The sequence below is a fragment of the Nilaparvata lugens genome, chromosome 3, assembly GCF_014356525.2.
Source record: "Nilaparvata lugens isolate BPH chromosome 3, ASM1435652v1, whole genome shotgun sequence".
In the NCBI taxonomy this organism is placed as follows: Eukaryota; Metazoa; Arthropoda; class Insecta; order Hemiptera; family Delphacidae; genus Nilaparvata; species Nilaparvata lugens.
Genome location: NC_052506.1, coordinates 88,996,517 through 89,015,634, shown reverse-complemented (window position 1 = coordinate 89,015,634; position 19,118 = coordinate 88,996,517). Strand labels below are relative to the sequence as shown.

The following is a 19,118-nucleotide window of genomic DNA, read 5'->3' as shown; positions in this document are numbered from 1 at the left end:
AGTTATGAATATAATAAATAAGTTAGTCACCAAAATCTGGTTCTGTGTATCACATTTTTGAGAATCCATTTTACTACTCTTGAGAATTTTATTATATGACTTTCATTGTTATAATGTTGAAATCAAGAAAAAATTATTGATTAGGAAGATTCCATAATGAAATCATTCACCTTTCCTTGAATAAAGCATGATGAAAGTACCATTGATTTTTCTAATGCAAAACCAAAATTTTTGACGTGACAACGTCTTATAAATTGGTTTGCCGGGTGACACTTCAAGAAACTGCGTTACGTTCCCAAGTTATGCGCTCACAATGAGAGCGAGTGAGAGCGTTCGTTTCGGTTCACGGTCGTCTGGAAAGAGCACGAATAGGAGCAGTGGCGAGCAACGCAGCAGCATTCACCTGGAGAGAGAGTGAAACGGAGCAATCTCCTGCGACTGCGCCACTACTTAGTGAATAGGTTATGTGAATAAGTATAAGTGAATAGGTATAAGTGTAAGTATAATAGGTATAAGTGAATAGGTTATGTTGTAGTAATCACAATGTTGTGGTAGTTTTCAATCACAAAAGTAGTATAAATCGTTTCTCAGCCAATAATAATTTGTTCAACTTGAAAAAATGAGCGCGACTTGCTATGTAAAAAATTGAATCGAGCACTGTTAGCCCGCCTAAGAGCGAGAGAGACAGAGTGATTTTGTTGAGGATGTGTGAAGGTAAAAATAAAATTTTGTTAATATGAAATTCAGTGTGAGATTCTTTGTATAAATTAATGTTTTAAATATAATTCTTTGTATAAATAAATGTTTTAAATTGTTACTATTATTTCATCCTTCTTCCTACTATAGGAATGAATATTCACATTAAAATTATTTTACCACTCAAAGTCGTTGTCACGTAAAACTTTCGCCCTTATACCAACTTTACAGGCAACCATGCAATTTTTTACTATACGTATTTGAAATGACCCAAATGTCCCAATGTTGTTTTAAAACAACATACCCCTAGGGGCCCCTGGAGGGTGAGAAAAATTTGGGAAAAATTATTTTCTCATTTTCAAGAGTGTTTTGAAACATAAAAACACCAGAATAATTTTTTCATCTTGTTTTTTCATAATTTGGAATAGAAAGGGTTAATTCCATTATTTCCGGGTGGGGGGGGGGGCACCCATAAAGATACGTCAAGGATCAAAACTTTAAACACTTATAACTTTTGACAGAAAATGGTCAGATCTCCTTGTTCCACAGCTCATTCTTTTCAGCTCGTCAAGGCGGTTCAAAATCATGTATCATAACTTAAATTTGATGAAAAATTCCTCTTTTAGTGTATTTTAGCCCATTTAAATACACAGAAAAATGCCCGATTTCTATATTTAAAACTGTGTATCTCGGTAACCCGGAATGATAAAAAATGGTACTTGGTCTTGATTTGAAGAACAGAATCTCCTCTTTCATGTGAGATGAATTTTGTAAAAATATAATCATGAAGTAAGATACGTTTGTTTCAAAACATCAAGAAATTTGCGATATTTTACTTATTTTTACAGTCTCGACAGTTTTTCGATAATAAACAGTCATGCAAGATGGATTTGAGGCAACGTAGCTTATAGAAAATGTAATTCTCTTTCATTTGAGACCAATCCCAAGTTTCTATCATGTATCTTACTCGTTTTAGAGACTCTTGAATAACAGTGAAATCGAAGAAAAAATGAAAATAATCATTTTTTCAATCGTTTGTAACTTTTGAACGGCATTAGAATCAGAAAAACGATTTATGGTACCGAAAAGAGGAGAAAATTCTCTACAACCTTGACTACTTTTTGGATTTTTTATCAGAAGTATTTCACAAGATACGCAACTTTGAATATTCGAAAAATTTGTGATACGTTAATCATTTTCAATCATTTTCACAGTCTCGCATATTCTAAGTGGCGTATGATTCTATGATAGAATCTTCCTATGATATAGGTATGGGATCGAAGCCCTTCGAAGATACAAAGTTCATTTATTCGTTGAATAACGAAGGAATTATTTCATTAGTTATAATAATGAAATTGCCTTTTTTCAATTCTACAACAGTTGAAATTCAAAAGAAATCAATAAATTTCAACATTTATCGACGGCTTTTTTCTCCATGGCAAAGTGCCGTCTGGAGGAGTAGGTGGAGTTTATAATGTTCAGATTTAAAAAAAATTATAAATATAATATCTTGAACGAGAACAATCAAAAATTAAATTAAAACCACCTCTCATCCGACAACCCCCATAATCCGCCCCCCGACCCCCATAGTCTGACCACCGATGCTCCGATGATCCAGGTACTAAAACAAACACTATTGTAACTATATCTAGTATAGTTACTATTGCAACTATATCTAGTAATTTGATACACAAGATTCAACATGAGCTTGACACAACAAAGAATACATCTAACCGAATTGCCAAGCTGAGGAGAATGTGCCCAAGCACTTGATGTGATACCATAAAAGTTTTCAATTTTAAATTTAGAACCCAGACAATCATTTACTGCTTTTCTTCTTTGAGCATATATTTCTATTCTTACTCATAAGTAGCCTATATTCCAGATTGGCATGTTTCTTCTGACTCACTTTATGCTTGATAAAATGATGTATATTTGGAAAATGTAGGATTTTAATAATGGATTGATCAAAATAATTAGGTTACAATTTTTTATTGTAGATCACAATTTTGTCTTATTTCATTGTCTATTACACGTTGATACTCGTCTTAGAGACTAAGCGCCGTAACAATGCATGATGATGTGCATTCAGATTCAGAGAATCAATAAAAGATTGACAAAATAGTGAATTCGAATAATGAAACATATTCATCACCATTTCCTCAATTTACAATACGATGGATAGATAGAAACTCACAAGTTGTTATTCACTCATTTGGTAAAATATTTTAATATTAATTTATTTCACAAATAAATAAGTCCATTTATATTTCATTAATATTATTATTTATCAAACACAAAATAAGAAAAACTATTTACATAAATTTGTTAAAAAATAAGTTCAATTAATAACGAGTGAGGCTAGGCTAATGTACGTACTTCTCAACATAATGACCAATATGGTGTCCTTTACTCAATATGAAAAAGCTCTCTTAGTTACAAAAGTTTCTGCTCTTCAAAAAGAAACAGAGCACCAAATTTCAAATTTCACGTCTAGGCACAAAAATCAATATTCACATAAAGTGGTTTCAATTAATTATTTTCAATAAATAAACACTGATAATACCCAAAATTCTTACAAATATATATTTATTCACATTATCAACAACAGAGCGAAGCCATTCACAGTACACAAATATCAACAGAAGCGATTTTCTCATGTTGAAACCAATAATATCTATTATACCTTTGTCACTCTCAAATCTCAAGCGTTGTCTTTCAGACACTACATCAATACAATTAAAAGTGGCAAATGTTTACATCACGCAGTATTATCCACCTATACATTGGCACATTACCTACGACAATTTATATTTATTATCTCACAACTGACAAGACTATAAGAGACAAATTCTGACATAGTACACTCGTTAAAAAATAAAATTTCATTACATGCTGTACATATTTTCGTTTATTTTTCTCCACTATATATGTACACTTTCTCAATTCATGTCATACATCTTTGAAGTAAGCAAGACGAAATGTATTAGAAAGGCAAAAAATAATATACCAGAAAACTACAAGTTTCGTGAAAAGAAACAACTATTTAAATTTTTCAAGTATTTAACAGTTTCATAGAGAGAATAAAAATCTTCAATACTAACAATATCAATCTGACGAATTTTCTTTGTTGATAGCTGATAGTGTTAAGGTGTTTACTATGATAGAATAAATAGAATGTCTTTTTAATATTGATTTTCATCAAGTAATCATGTTTATTATGCATTAATGCATGTTCTTCAAGTTACATCAACATTCAAGGTAAGTGATTCCAAAAACGTTCATCTATTAAAAATAAACAAAAAAACAAGAGAAAACGCAGTATACTGCTCAAAAATGAAAAATATATCCAAGGAAGGAATTTGTCAAATTTGCTTTGCATAGACAAACAGTAAAAAATTATTTAGAGAGAAAACCATAACCATTTCAGTAGTAAACTGTGTAATATAAATATGGAAAGATTTGCATGCTCTATTGATAAAAGACAGTTGGACCTAATTTTAGTTGAATTCTATCAATATGCAGTCATATATAATTAGACTAACTTTGCAAGTGACAGCCTAATTAAGAAGAAAAAGCTATCTCCTACTAAGGAGAAGAAGCAAGACAGAAAAACAGACTATAATAGTATTTTTTCAGAATTAATTGTGAATTTTGATATTTTCATTTACTGACAATAGTTAATTTATTCAACATCTATTGGAATCCCGATTTTTCTTATATGAGTATTATATGAAAAATTGAATCAAAAATTTACTCGTAGCCTATGAGAATTCTTTACAGCCCATAACTATCCTGTGCATAATGTCTACATTAAATAATAACCATAGATGCGAACCCAGTTAATGATATGGTTATTATATATGTATATACAGTAAATAATCCTTGTAGGCTACGATTATCTGATGAAACTTATCTCTTAGATTGCCTTTTTTTCTAAAAATACTCAATTCTAGTGGAATATCTTGGAAACATACACGTGTAGAGATTTAACCTCATATTAGAAAATGTATTGGAAAAACTTTACAAAAAAAATCAAGTAACAAGATTATTGAAAAATTACACAAGAATATTTTCAAAATTTTATTTTATATCAGAATTTTTGCAAATTCCGAGATTCCATTAGATAATACAAATTCCTGCTCAATAATTTGATTCGAGCTTATGTGAAAAAATGAAGTCTTTTACATGGCTTTTAAACTCTTTATACAAAGAAACAATGGAGTTGAATACATCTGTGAGAACTTATTCTAAAATTAAGTATATTTTCGTATCATTTCAAAATTAAGTTTCATAAAGCAATTATTGAACATGCTAGCCATGTTAAGATATTCCACTGTCTAGCAAGTTTACTTTCATGACAAGAAATTCGAGAATAAGTTCATTGTATCAGAAATAGCAATGTTTATTATCGGGAGATCAGTAAATTTTATCTGGAAAAAATATGTTATAAAAAGTAACAATTAGCAAATCTAGCTTTTAGTTATTTCGAATTGTCATATGATTATGAAGCAATAATAAATAATTTTAACAATAAAAATATAGAATTGAGTATATTATGATTTACTGTAATTCGTTAATATGAAAATAACATAAGTCAAGTGACTGAGATAACAGAAATTCAACAACGATTAGTATGGATAAATGGTATTTTATAATGAAAAATAAATAACAAACGGTTTCTCATTAAATTTAAGGTGAACTTCAGATACAAGATTAAAAAGACCTTACAATAAATAAGGTTGATTGATTCAATAACAATTAATATAGTAGTTGTAGTATAATTGTCCTCCAAAAAACGTTAAAATTACTCATCTGGAAAAAAATGTACAATGAACATTACAATCTAACAATAGTTTTGAGAACAATATGTTTCTTTGATGGAACAATATAAAGAAAAATGAATCTGTGAAACTTGTCCCTACAATGACAAACTTAGAATACAAAAAGGTTTTTACTTGGGAATAGTTTAGAAAAATACTGATATAGTGTAAAGCTACTGAATAACATTGAGAAAATGAAAGATCGTAAAATTGTTGCACTTTAGATTGTTAGACAACAGTTTAATGAAAATTTAAAATAATAAATTCAATCACTTCACCATTAGTATAAGAATGAATTATATAAGAATCATCTTTATATCAATTACCTTTGCGTTATTTCTAAATACTGTTATTCGATTAGTTTTAATTGTCATTTGTTATGAGTATTAGGAACAGAAAAAAATAATTCATCAATCGAGCGAGGGCACAAGAAACAGTTGTTGATCCAGCAGCAATTAGATGACCAGCACCATGTCCCTCTTGCTCGGTAAGTTCACCTTCTTGCCTTGCCACAGACTGTTGTGAATTGTGAACGCATCTATTGTCACTGTCAGATGTTTTGTGTGCACTTGTGAGAAGCACTTGCCACCTGAATTGTACCTGCAAACATCAATTAGATGATGAGTAACATTCCAAGTTCAAGTAACAAAACAAGATTAACTTTGTTGTAGTCCAAATATTTTGTTGTAGTAAACAACAAAATAAACTTTTCATAAACAAATAAACAAATTCATAAACTTTGTTGTAGTAAATATTTGAAAAACACTTACTTTAAGTAAGAATACTTACAAAAATTACTTTTACAAAAAGTGTTTTTCAAACATTTACAAAATATGTAACATAGTGTCTGAACTACAAAAGTGTTTCGTCATGGAAAGCAACATCAATTTCAAATCAAAACAAGATTATTGAGATTTGAAATCTTAAATAAAACACTTATATCTCACCCCCTCCAGAAATTAAATTAGAAAACTTCTGGCATAAATCAGTCATATTTTTCTGCGTTTATAGGCGGAAATAGAAATTTTATTGACCTTGTAGACAAGAACATTTTTTATTTCCCACCAAGACAGACTTATGCACCACGAAAACATGTATTTATTACGATTTATAAATCATAATAAATACGATTATAAATCGTAATAAATACAACAAATTATTAAGTAATAAATACAACAATTCATTTCGCAGTCATTTAACGATCCGCAGTCACATCTCTTCAAGCTCAAATATCGGGGCATCGAGCTTCGCTCGTTATTTATTTATTGATGAACAGAACACAATTCTTCAAAATGATTGGGGAAGGACTAACAGGCACAGCCCAAAACTGGTTCTTCCCCAAATTTCGATTTATACACTATAAATGGTCCAAAAAGTAGGTTACATTCCATACACTTGAATTCAAGTTCAATTTTCAGTCCAAATATTTGAAAACAGAAAAGTTCTAATTTAGATTGTTTACAAACTACATTGAATAACAAAATAACACACTAATCACTTAAATCTGTAAAATAATGATCAACATTGAATATTATGATATACCATTTGTCATGTCAACAAATCAGATTATTTTGATCGAGTCTATTAAAATTTCTAGATTTCTCGCGCGATACGGTGAGCTGATTGATTATACAGCTGATCTCCCACACAGGCACACGCATCTTCTGTTATCGACAGACGAAATTATCATCTGTTTTTCCAAGGATGAATTTATTATCCTTTTCATGTCCTTCAGTAAGTTTTCCTAGGGATCAGACCTAGTGCAATCGAATTTTTATATCATAAACCTACTATGTTCCAAATTTCGTGAAAATCGTTAGAGCCGTTTTCGAGATCCGTTGAACATAAATAACCAGCAAATATAAAAATATATACAGATATACAGAAATTGCTCGCTTGATATAATAGGATTCCCACATATCAGGTAAAAGTTGCCGGTACAGTGAATATATTATCCGCATTAGTTTTAATGGGACTATTCCCACTCAGCACGACCGAGCAAGTATGAATAGTCCCATTGGAACTCATGCGGATTATATCTTCACTGTACCGGACACGTTCATTGATACTGATATGTGGGAATCCAGCTTCAATTGGGGTATAGTTCCCCATTTTTTCAGCGTTTCTCAGGTTAGTGAGCCTGATTTACAATTTAAATATCAAACAATATTGCTATAAAAACTTACTGGATTTCATTTTCACTCATTCATTTGTCATAGTCAACACAGATCAGGAGTGACAACTGAATGCTCAAACACCTTTTCAAATTTACTGCACTTGTAGAGTTGTGGCACGTTTTTTAGAATCTGTATTCAATTAATTAACCCGTTTTTGAACTATTTTCAACGACACTACAGTCTAATTTTTGAATATTGGTTATTAAAATTAGTTATCACTTGTGGAGCGCTTTTGGATTTTTCAAATCCATTTTCAGCACTGAAAGCGCTCCACAAGTGAGTACTAGATTTAATAACTAATATTAAAAAATTAGACTGTAGTGTCGTCGAAAATAGTTCAAAAACGGATTATTACACGCAGTTCGTCATGGAAAAAGAAATAGATGAGAATTAACGTCTTTTTAACGTCTTAACGTCTACTAGAATCGTAAAGAGTTCTAGCACGTTTTATGAAATCTCTATTCTTCTTTTATAATTTTCTGGAATCTTGAAGAATTCTGTTACATTTTCTAGAATCTCAATCTAATTTTCTAGATTCAACCAAACAACTTATACACATACATGTATTTACCCTGAACAGACTCTAGATTCAAGAATAACGTTTCTTTCAATGTCAATTGTACAGTGAAAGCTTAAACTGAATTGAACGAGCTGGTGAACTGCATTGAATCTCCAGCTGGTGAATTCTAATTGAATCTGAAAATGAACGACTTTATAGCAAAATCCAGTTTAAGCTGAGATTCCGTTTGAACTCGCACTATGCAAACGACCCCAAGTGCCGTTTGCACAATGCCAGTTTAAACTAAATTACATTTAACAGGATAAAATCGTTAAAATTTGGTTCATTTTGAGTTTAAGCCACCAGCTGATTGAATTCAGATTCAACTTGCACTGTCCAAACAACACATATTGTCGTTTGCACAGTGTCAGTTTAAACTAATTCTTAAGTGGATTAAATCGTTAAAATGTGGTTCATTTTGAGTTCAAGCCAGCAGCTGATAGAATTCAATTTAAGCTTTTACCCTAAATGTTTCAAACTATTATTTACTGTGATTTACTAACTTGAAAAACTTGTCGAACATGCGATCGGAGACTAGCTTGGGCCCGGTGCCGTAGAGCTTGGCGACCTCCTCGGTGTCGGGGCAGTAGGAGTAGAGCGCCCGGAACTGACAGCCGGCATCCCGGAACAGGACCAGGAAGTGCTTGGCCTCGCTGCGGTTGATCTCCTCCAGCACTCGTCGCTTCGCCTCCCGGTTCACCACACCCGGGAACACGCAGTACTCAACTGCGTTCAGGATTATGCCCTGCAAGCCACCATTCATGTTGTATTTAAGAGTATGTTATTTATTTATTCATATACAAATACGGTAAAAAGAACAGGCATTCGCCCAAAACTGTTCAAAACCTCAATTTGGAATACACAGTCTAAAGGTTATGTAAATGTACTTAATTCACACACTATTTTGAGTCCAAAAAATGTATCTACTACAATTTTGAATATATCAGATTAATTAATTTCAAAATACAAATCCAAACAAAAATCTTCTTCCACAATCACAAAAAATATTAAAAATTTCACTTAAATCCACAAAATTATACTCATGTTAAAATTCTAAACATCAAAACTTGCTTTTGCTTCATTATGTTAAAACTGTATGCAGACCATAAATAAACTGAACACGTTCTACTGCTGAAGATAGCTTCGTTTCATTCCATTTCAACACAAGTAGGCTACAAGGACAGAGTGACAGACAGAATCAAATGTCATTCATAATCTGCACAGCTGCTGCAGGTTAGCCTACTTGAAAATACTTATTTATCAACACCGTTTTCAGTTCAGTATTGAAAACCAATAATGAAATTTTTGTTCGATTTTTGTTCGTACGATATTTTGTAGTCCTTATGAATTCTATCAGATTTAACGGAGCTTGACAAACATCATCTGTTTAATCTAATAGAATAAGGACGGCAAAATACCATACGGACAAAAATCGATGTGTGAGTACGGGGCTAATGTTGATAAAATGTTAATGAAAATTTTGAACGTTGACGTAATACTGAATACTAATGAACCACAGAATGCCTGCAGTCTTCACCTCCAGCCGAATAAGAATAAGATAGTTGATCTAGCTATTTAGTATAATAATAATAATTATTGTTTTACTGTCACAGCTTTGTATGATTTTTGTGTTTTTGGTGAAATAAATTGAATTGAATTGAAATTGAATATAAACATGTTGCAATTTAAAAGCCAAAAACCTAACCTCCCTAACCTTTCCTTCTACCTTCAAAACCTAATTGAACAGAACCTTCTAGGACAAATTGACACTCGCTGTTATGAGGCACTCCCGTTCGGAACCCATGTTAAGCTGTAGCACTCACCTCTCATCTCTTGCCCACGTACAAGCCCCTATACTATAGCTTCAACTATAGCTATAAATATAGCTTTGTGAACATCACCCTCAACAAAAAATACGATTCAAAAGAAAGATAGTGTTTTTGACTGACCTTATTGGACTTGGTGGCCGGCTGCTTGTAGAGGCGAGGTCCGCTATAGTCGCTACCACTCTCGGAGGCCGTGTCGTCACCGTAACGGCGCCGGTGCGAGCCGGCGGGCAGCGAACCGGGTCCGGACGGCGACGGCGGGTGTTGGCCGGGCGACGGCGCGCGCCGTGGAGGCGTGGCACGGCCGAGACCCGAATCAGTGTCGCCGTACCGATACAGCAGGCTATCCTGGTCGCAACTCGAGCCTGCTAAACGTCAAGCGTAACATTACACGCTGTACAATAACTACAGCTGAAGAATGAAAGTTATTCCTGAGCTAGAGCGCCGTCCTTCAGTTTACAATATAACCAACGACAGCTGGAGGAGGAAAGTCATTCCTGAGCTGAATAATAGGCTTCAATAAGTTTAATATACAGTATTATAAAAAATCAAATAAAGCGTGAAAACAGGTTCATGTACAATGTGTCGAACTTCTTGAAATTCAAATGATTAATTCGCCATAAATACAATTATTAGGCCTACACAGAATTAAACAAAGTAAAATACATTTCATAAGAACTTTCTAAGGGTTGATAATCTTGATATTAAAATAAAATTGAAGATAAACATAATTTTTTCAATAAATAATATGAATTAATAAAGCTAGAGTAAAATAATACTAAAATTATATACTGCATAAATTATTGAACACATTTCATAGGTGAATAAAAAAAATAACAAATATTAATAGCACGCCTATTTTCGTAACTAACATTGGTGTAGCTTCTATAATATTTGTGATTACCTTCACAGAAACACTGTCGACTCAACGACTCAATGGTGGGGGTGACACAGTCGATTCAATGGTGTGAGGCGACAGAGCATCAGGAGAAAACTATGTGCGTTCTGTGGTTTCACGAAAGCAGATATTCGGTTATTACCGTTCAAACACGTTTTCGTTTAGAGTAAGGCCGTGAAAAATAATTTGTTTGCAAGGGAGTTATGTAATATTGATGAACTAAACCGAAGAATTGAAGCTGTAATGACATCATTCCAGATCGAAAATGTATGGCGTGAAATTGAATATCGTCTAGATATTTTATGTGGAAAAAAGTGCTCACGTAGAAATTTATCGAACTTGTCATGTGTTATAGATAAAACTAATTGAAATTGGCTTTTCAATAAATCAATATCCATATAAGTACACTTATCCGTTATTTTTTTATTCACCTATGAAATGTGTTCAATAATTTATGCTCACTCTGTATATTTTCGGATGTAACTTATTGATAAACATTCAGTACTGCAGAAACAAGACGATTAGTGCCATATTGTAAACCATTCCAAGTAGGATTGAGTCAAATAAACTTCAGTAAGTCCGTATTGTAGGCTCCTAAAATCGTAGCTATCAATTCAATTCTTGAGACCATCCTGAACTATTGTCATGTAGCGGTAGGTTTATTAAAATGGCAAATTTCTTGATCATTCGAATCAATCAATACTCTTTTTATTTTCTATGGTTAATAAGATATGAATAGGCCCATACCCGTAAATGAGTACATTTTCCATTCATTTACTTGGAAAGAAGAACTTATCGCAAACCCAATGAAATTCAAAACCCAGCTTCATGCTAATCAATATGAGTCTTTTACAGTATCATGATAACAGATAGACTGCGCATGATTAGCAGAGCGAGAACGTGCATGACATAAGCACTTTGTTGTACATGAAGCAATCAAAACCTAGTAATCTATATAAAATGGAACAATATCATTGGTTATTTAAAATTTATTGAATACAAAATCGTTTAAAATTTGGTGAATCAAATGCAATTTCTACCTGTAAATCAATTTATGGGAAAAATGAAATTGAGTATTTTAAAAATATATTTAAAGCTAGTCATGAATGTGAAATGCTGAAGAGGAAATAGAACTTGTCATTAAAATTACTTCACTTATATGAGCTACTTTATTCAAATTAATAAAAAAAATATAAAACTTGTAGTAACCTTTTATTAAAACATTTTAACTAGAAAATGGCCAAAGTAGGTCGAAAATAGTCGTTAAAATGTTTTAATAAAAGGGTACTACAAATTTTATATTGTTTTTATTAACTTGTCATTAATATTGCCACATGAGCTATTCGCTTGTACGTGGGTAATGGAGAGTGAGAGGGTGGTTTGATGTGATGATTAAACGTCCATGCCTATCATTGGGATTCGAACCCACGACAAGGTGGCGCTAGCAAACTGAAAGGTGTAACGCCAAAGTCGTTTTGGCTATCTTGGCCGGCATGTGAATTTGACTGTGGATTTATCTGTATATTATTCTTATAAAACAATGTATCCTCACATAAATGTACTGTATATTCAATTAAAACATGAATAACTGAGGTACTGATTAGTTTGTAATCTAGTTTAGCTAATAGAGTTTCTCTCTTGTCTACAAATCGTATATGAAAGATAAGCATCCTTGAAATTTCTCCATAATTGAAAGAATAAGACTTTAATGTTGTCAATACCAATATTTGCTCAAAATTAATTTAAATTACAGAACCAGGTTTCACCTGCCACATCTTCAGCTGAATTGATGTTGATTTTTATTGTTTAAGGAACAGGAAATTCAATTTTAGGTTATGTGCTGGTCTTGATCAGCATCGTTTGTCTACATATAGTATTTGACTACAATTCTCATCGTACTTGAATGATGAGCATTCTATCACGTACATGACTATGAAAGTTCATGCACATACAGTATCTAAGTTGCACAAACAGCTACTATCTCACAGGAAGTAAAAAAGTACAAGAAACATATTATATTTTCTGGACTATCATAGGTGGAAGTTAGCTATTCGTTACACCCCGATTCATCAAACTCTTCCACATGCTGTTCCTTCCATCTTTTATTTTACAAACTAGATAGATAGCTAAAGTCCGTGAGAAATTACTTTTAGCACGGCTCTTTCTCGAAGACGGAGAGGTCCAATGCTCTACCCTCCACTAATCACTCCCACTACCTAGCAGCATTCTCCTTCTTTTGTGTCTGTGTGAGAGAGCTTTGTAACGCGACGCACCAACACTCCTCTCCAGCTATTGCTGGCAATGTTCCAAGTCGTTTACTGGTCAGCAGGTATATTGGTTTGTGTATGTTACGGAGGTGTGTTCATCACACGTACGTGAAGTAAAATGACACGGCGCATCCAATTGTGCCAGGATGTCTGTGTCTATGCTACACACTGTGGAAGGAGAACTGGGTTTCTCCTCTTCATGTTAAAAGTAGTATCTCACAGACTTTAGTTCTTCCTCGATCCATTGACATGATTGCATACTATCATAGGGAAAAATAGCGTAAGAAGATATCCCATGGCATATCATGATCTATGTTACAAATTTCACTGTTAACTAAAGCCGATAGTCTTAGTATTTCTTTTTCGTGAAGCTATGTGGCGCTGGTAGTCTCTTATACTGTGCCATACTTATACTCTCACCCCACAAAAACAGGAATAATAGACAGTAATCGGCTTGAAATTTGGAACATAAACGACCTATACCATGGGATATCTTCTTATGCTATCTTTTCTCTATGATAATATCGCGTCAGTGAAACAATTGCACAACTAAAGCCAGTTACACACACAAAGTTTTTTGGACGTACGATTTTTTGCCGTCCTTATGAATTCTATCATATCAAACGGAATTTGACAAACATTATCTGTTTGATATAATAGAATTTATAAGGACGGCAGAGGAGTGAGGAACTGGAAGAGACTGGCTATCAGAGAGATGGAGGCGAATTGTTTAATTTCATTTATTCATAGACAATAGATACAATGCAGGTAAAACAACAGGCATTCGCCCAAAACTGTTTTAAACCTTAATTTGGAAAATACACAGTCTAGAGGTTATGTAAATGATAACTCAATTCACAAACTATTTTGAGTCCAAAAAATGTATATACTTTGTTGAGGAGGCAAAGGTCTAAGCAGGGCTGTAGCGCTTTGTAAGTAAGAAGGAAGGCAGAAAATCGTACGTCCAAAAATCGATGTGTGTGTAACTAGGCCTATCCCTAACTAGGCATACACAACTGTGACTATTAAAAACGATAGATGCCCTAAACTCGTCAACTCACAAGCTGATTATCGTTACAAGTTGTGGATTTGTGGTAATGGGAGGTGGTTATGGTCGCTTACCGCTGAGATTCATGAGCGAGTTGGACTTGCGGCGGCCCTGATACGTGCCGTAGCGTGAGTTGGACCGCGAACGGCCGTACTGCGTGGCGAACGGACGGTCCGGAGACGGATCTGCGAGAGAAAAACACATGCCTGCTACTCACTACTCTGCTTTCCAAACTCACACACACACACACTAGCAGCAAACCAATTATTCTACTCTCTACTAGCTACACAAAGTAATATGCTACAAAATGATACAATCAAATAGTATTTAGATGAACGATCAGTGCACAAAAATATATAAATCAATGATAATATAATATTTATATTTTGGAGAGTAGAATTTCGGCGAAAGCAAAATTTTGGAGTGGTATATTTGGAGAAATGCAAATTATACAGGATTTATCTAGAGCATTGTTCCTGGGTGAAAAACATATCTAAATATCATATTTAAATTGTCCGGAAGTCTTAAGTTACTCACACAGCGGCCATTTTGCTTTTTTCACTTATCATTGTTTTTCTAATAATGGTTAAACATACGAAATTGAAACTTTGCACGATCATTTATAACAACTAGACAAAGCTAGAAAAAAATTATGATAATTTTTCAAATTCATAAAACAAAATGGCGGCCATTTAAAATATTGTTTCTTAAATAATTCAGAAACCGGTTTTACAAAAACTTTACAAGAATAACTTTTTTCAGCTAATTCAATTGCCTATCGATTGGTCCCAGATTTTGTAAGATTGGACCAATATTAGCTGAAATATGACAGCCTTAGTGATGGGTGACCACTGAAAGTTTGTTGCAGTGCAAACCAAGGCATGCGGATAAAGTCGCCTGAATGATGCAAAAATCTCTATTTGTATTGCATGTTAATTGTAATCGATCTTAAGTCATTTCAAACAATGAAATAGCCCTCTAAAGTGGGTCACAAACCATTAAAGCTGCCATATCTCAGTTAATATTGGCCCAACCTTAAAAAATCAATTTACTAGAAAAAAATATTCTTGTAAAGTTTTTGTAAAACCAACAGTTCCTGAATAATTATTTAAGAAACAAAATTTTAAATGGCCGCCATTATGTTTTATGAATTTGAAAAAAAAATCATAATATTGTTTTGTAGCTTTGTCTAGTTGTTACAAATGATTGTGCAAAGTTTCAATTTCGTATTTTCAACCATTATGAAGAAAAAAAATAATAAGTGAAAAAAGCAAAATGGCCGCTGTGTGAGTAACTGAAGACTTCCGGACAATTTAAATATGATATTTAGATATGGTTTTTACCCAGGAACAATGCCCTAGAGTTTTGGTAGGGAGTTCATAAACACCCTGTATAATAGTAAGTTTTTTGGCAAAATTGTGGTTGAATTATTATGGAATAATTTTTTCAAAAATTAATGTTTTGGATGCATTGTCTAATTGGTTAGACAATTCTTGAATAGATCATCAAATAAGTAGTTCATGGCTTAACCAGCTAATTCCAATTTTGGTCAAAATTTAATTTTGGTGAACCTGATACCCCGTTTTCAAAGTTATGCAAACCCGTTTTTCGACAAATATTTACAAACATAGTGTGTAAATATATATTTTCCAACAGTTCGGGCAAACGGGTACGATAGTTTAAGAGCTTTAGAGAACAGAAATGAATATTTCAAACATTGGGATGATAACTGCAAGTGATGAAAGGGATAATAAAAGACGAGTTTAAATTAATAAATGATTTCAAGTTTTCAACTTATCATGTTCAAGAACTTTTATTTCTAGATTGTCCTTTTTCAACTAATGAATTTTCCGTTAAAATGTAGAATTTTAGATTGTCTTCAATATCAACGCGAGGTTTGTAGCCAACAATTGGCAAATCCAAAGTTAATGATATATCATGCCAAAGTGTAAATTAAAAAAAATGTAAAAGCTGACCTTAGCTGAACATGCTAAGTGCTCAGTGTATGCTACAAATGCTTGTAGACCTCGTGAACTTATTCAATTACTTGTGCAACAAATTTCCAAATTTATTTTGGAAGTATTATTAATTTATGTCGGTGTGTTCATCAATATAGTTTGCGCTAAACTCAAGTGTTATGGATAAACTAATAAATTATGAGTTACATAATATGGTTACTAAACATTAAGCATTCCATTAAATAATTATAGAATATTATTAAAAATAAAACATAAAACTAACAACAGATCGATCAACATTAAAATGCAACACAAATAAGCCTCATTGATGCTTGACACTAAATAGAGGGAATGTACAGCGTTTGGAGATACAGGTGAACAGCAAGCAACAAGCTGATTTGATCAGTATCATAATTGGGATGTCGCATACAAATGTACAGTCGTCTCAAAGAACGTCCTACAACTTAATTGATAGTTATTTCAATAATACAGGATTTACCTAAGCAGTAGATGCAATAATTTTTATTACAATAGCCAAAAAGGTACATTTCAAGACGTTCAGAAATCAGAAGTAAAAATTGAAGGGAAAATCCAAAACGGAATCTATAATTCCAATGAAATCTGACTATGATTCGTGTTAATTTATTCAATTATATCATTGATTACAAACTTGGTTTCAAGTTGTAATTGATTACAAATATTGGAGATATTGTATGACAAATTACTATAATGTACTTACAATATCCAAGAGAATTCAGAAAGTTTAAAAAATTGAATTTTTGAGACGTTCATTCATATAAAAATACTTGCTTTTAACAAAATGAACCATTCAGGGCATTCATTGTTATTTTAGGAAAAAAGAATCAACGATTTATAAAAATTAGCTAGGAGAAAAGGCAAATATACATTTTCATTGATTGAGAATATGTTGATAGTATAATATGTCATGATAGAATCTGATAATATCATGAGTTGATAACAGTTGTAAGGTAGAATTGGTAACAATAATTCCATTATTATGGCAATATTATTGCTATGAATAGTGGTAGTAACATGGCATTACAGAATTGGAGCTTTACATTACAGCTTTGTAACAGCATTGTTCCGTAAAATACAAGGCACGACATGCAAAAGCGAAGTCTGGGGGGGGGGCGGTTTGGGTAGTAAATCTATCTCTCCAGCATGCAATATTGAATCAAATAACGGCAATTGCAAAAATGAATATGGATTGTTTTGCTGGAGAAAAGTTGTGTCATGTGCCAGTTTGGAAGGAAAGTGTCTGTAAAAGTGCACTGACCCCTAGATGTCTTGTAGGAGCCCCGACGCCCCAGCGTCCTGCCAGGGGACGCTCCGCGACTGTCCTCCCCAAAGTCTGAAACATTCAAGCATCGAGGCCAACCCCATGCTAAACTACCACACAACATACACAAACAACACTAAACAAACACAAATAACAGTGAAGTGATCTCTCATCAAACACACATCACAGTAGACTATTCTCAACAAACACAGATTAGGATAGACAAAACAGTAGATTTTTTGTCAACAAACACATCCAAGTACGAGATGAAAATGTCTGGTTAAACATTGAACGAAACAAAAACTAATATACATGCCAAAAGACCTTTCAAATCCAAGTAAATCATTAATTAATCAAGTATCATTCATTAATTAATTATCAAAATCATTAAAGTGCACGAATGAATCTTGTCAATCAGTGTGAGTGTAAATGCACTAACGTGATATCTAGTGTATTAGACTAGTTTAGTAGAACTCTAGATAGCACAGTAGTTACTATAACTTTCTCAATTATTGCAATTAAACAAAATTACGATCATTGTTCCGAATAATTAAAAAAACTGTTATAAGCTAGTTTTAAGACTAGTATAGTATTTAATAGCTTTGTTATTTCCAATTCAACAATACATAATTTAAAAAGATTTAATATAAAAATTGTTGCATTTTAAAAATACAGAAGTTTTATTTGCTTTGATTTAGTTTCTCAGTTTCAAAATTAATTTTCAATGATTATACTTCATTTTTAATGTTTCTCTACATAAGAAAATAAAATACTGATAGGATACATTAATTTGTATCTGACAATATTTATTGAAATAATACATTTTCAATGCATAAAACATTGAATAAAAATACTCCAGTTTCCAAAACTAGTGGAATAACAGTAAACTTGGTCTTATTGACACACCATTATAAAATCTCAGACGAACTTCGTCTAAGTAGAAGTAAACATAGCAAACCATCCAGATAATTAAGCGTTGAAAAGGCAGAAATATTAGTTGAATGTTATTTTTAATGTGTGTAACGTTTCAAAAAGTGAAATATTTATGAGTGTTGGACACACATTTGACTGGATTGAAAATAAAGAAGATGGAAAGTATCATGCAAAAATAATGCAAAACTATTTAGCATTCTGATCAAGAAACAAACACCAAATTTTACGATTGCAAAACAAAATTTAAGAAGAACCAGAAAATAGAGTGTAGTATTGCTGTAAAGGAAAAAGAAACCAACAAATACTGCTGGAGTTGACTGGTATTAAATGAAAAAGGAAAAAAGACAAGATAGCAGGTGAAAATCCAGGATAATGGATGACAGGGAAACAAGAGAAAATAAATGAAACTAATAAAGATTGAAGAGAACGGAGAAAGAAGATGGAAACAAGATCTGGCAATATTGCAAGGTACTACTACCTGTGTGATGATTAAATGAGCCAGCTGTTCTCCTCGTTTCAGCGAGACTGTCTTGAGAACCACGGTAGTAATCTCTTCTCATAGGGGAACTGTACACTGGGTATCCAAATAAAAATACATTTAAATTATAGCAGGAAAGGAAATAAAATGTAAAA

General features: G+C 32.7%; 1 protein-coding gene across 1 annotated transcript in view; it reads right to left on the bottom strand.

The window, feature by feature from the left end:
- Positions 1-2,672: 2,672 nt before the first annotated feature.
- LOC111059557 (patronin) overlaps positions 2,673-19,118 on the bottom strand; it is a 130,996-nt gene continuing 114,550 nt past the window's right edge. The window contains exons 23-28 of the mRNA XM_039422947.1: positions 18,964-19,059; positions 17,550-17,624; positions 14,369-14,479; positions 10,205-10,446; positions 8,759-9,000; positions 2,673-6,119 (exon numbers count right to left, since the gene is read on the bottom strand). Of these exons, the coding sequence (XP_039278881.1) occupies positions 5,975-6,119; positions 8,759-9,000; positions 10,205-10,446; positions 14,369-14,479; positions 17,550-17,624; positions 18,964-19,059 (911 nt within the window). The 3' untranslated portion in view covers positions 2,673-5,974. The remainder of the gene's footprint in view (positions 6,120-8,758; positions 9,001-10,204; positions 10,447-14,368; positions 14,480-17,549; positions 17,625-18,963; positions 19,060-19,118) is intronic.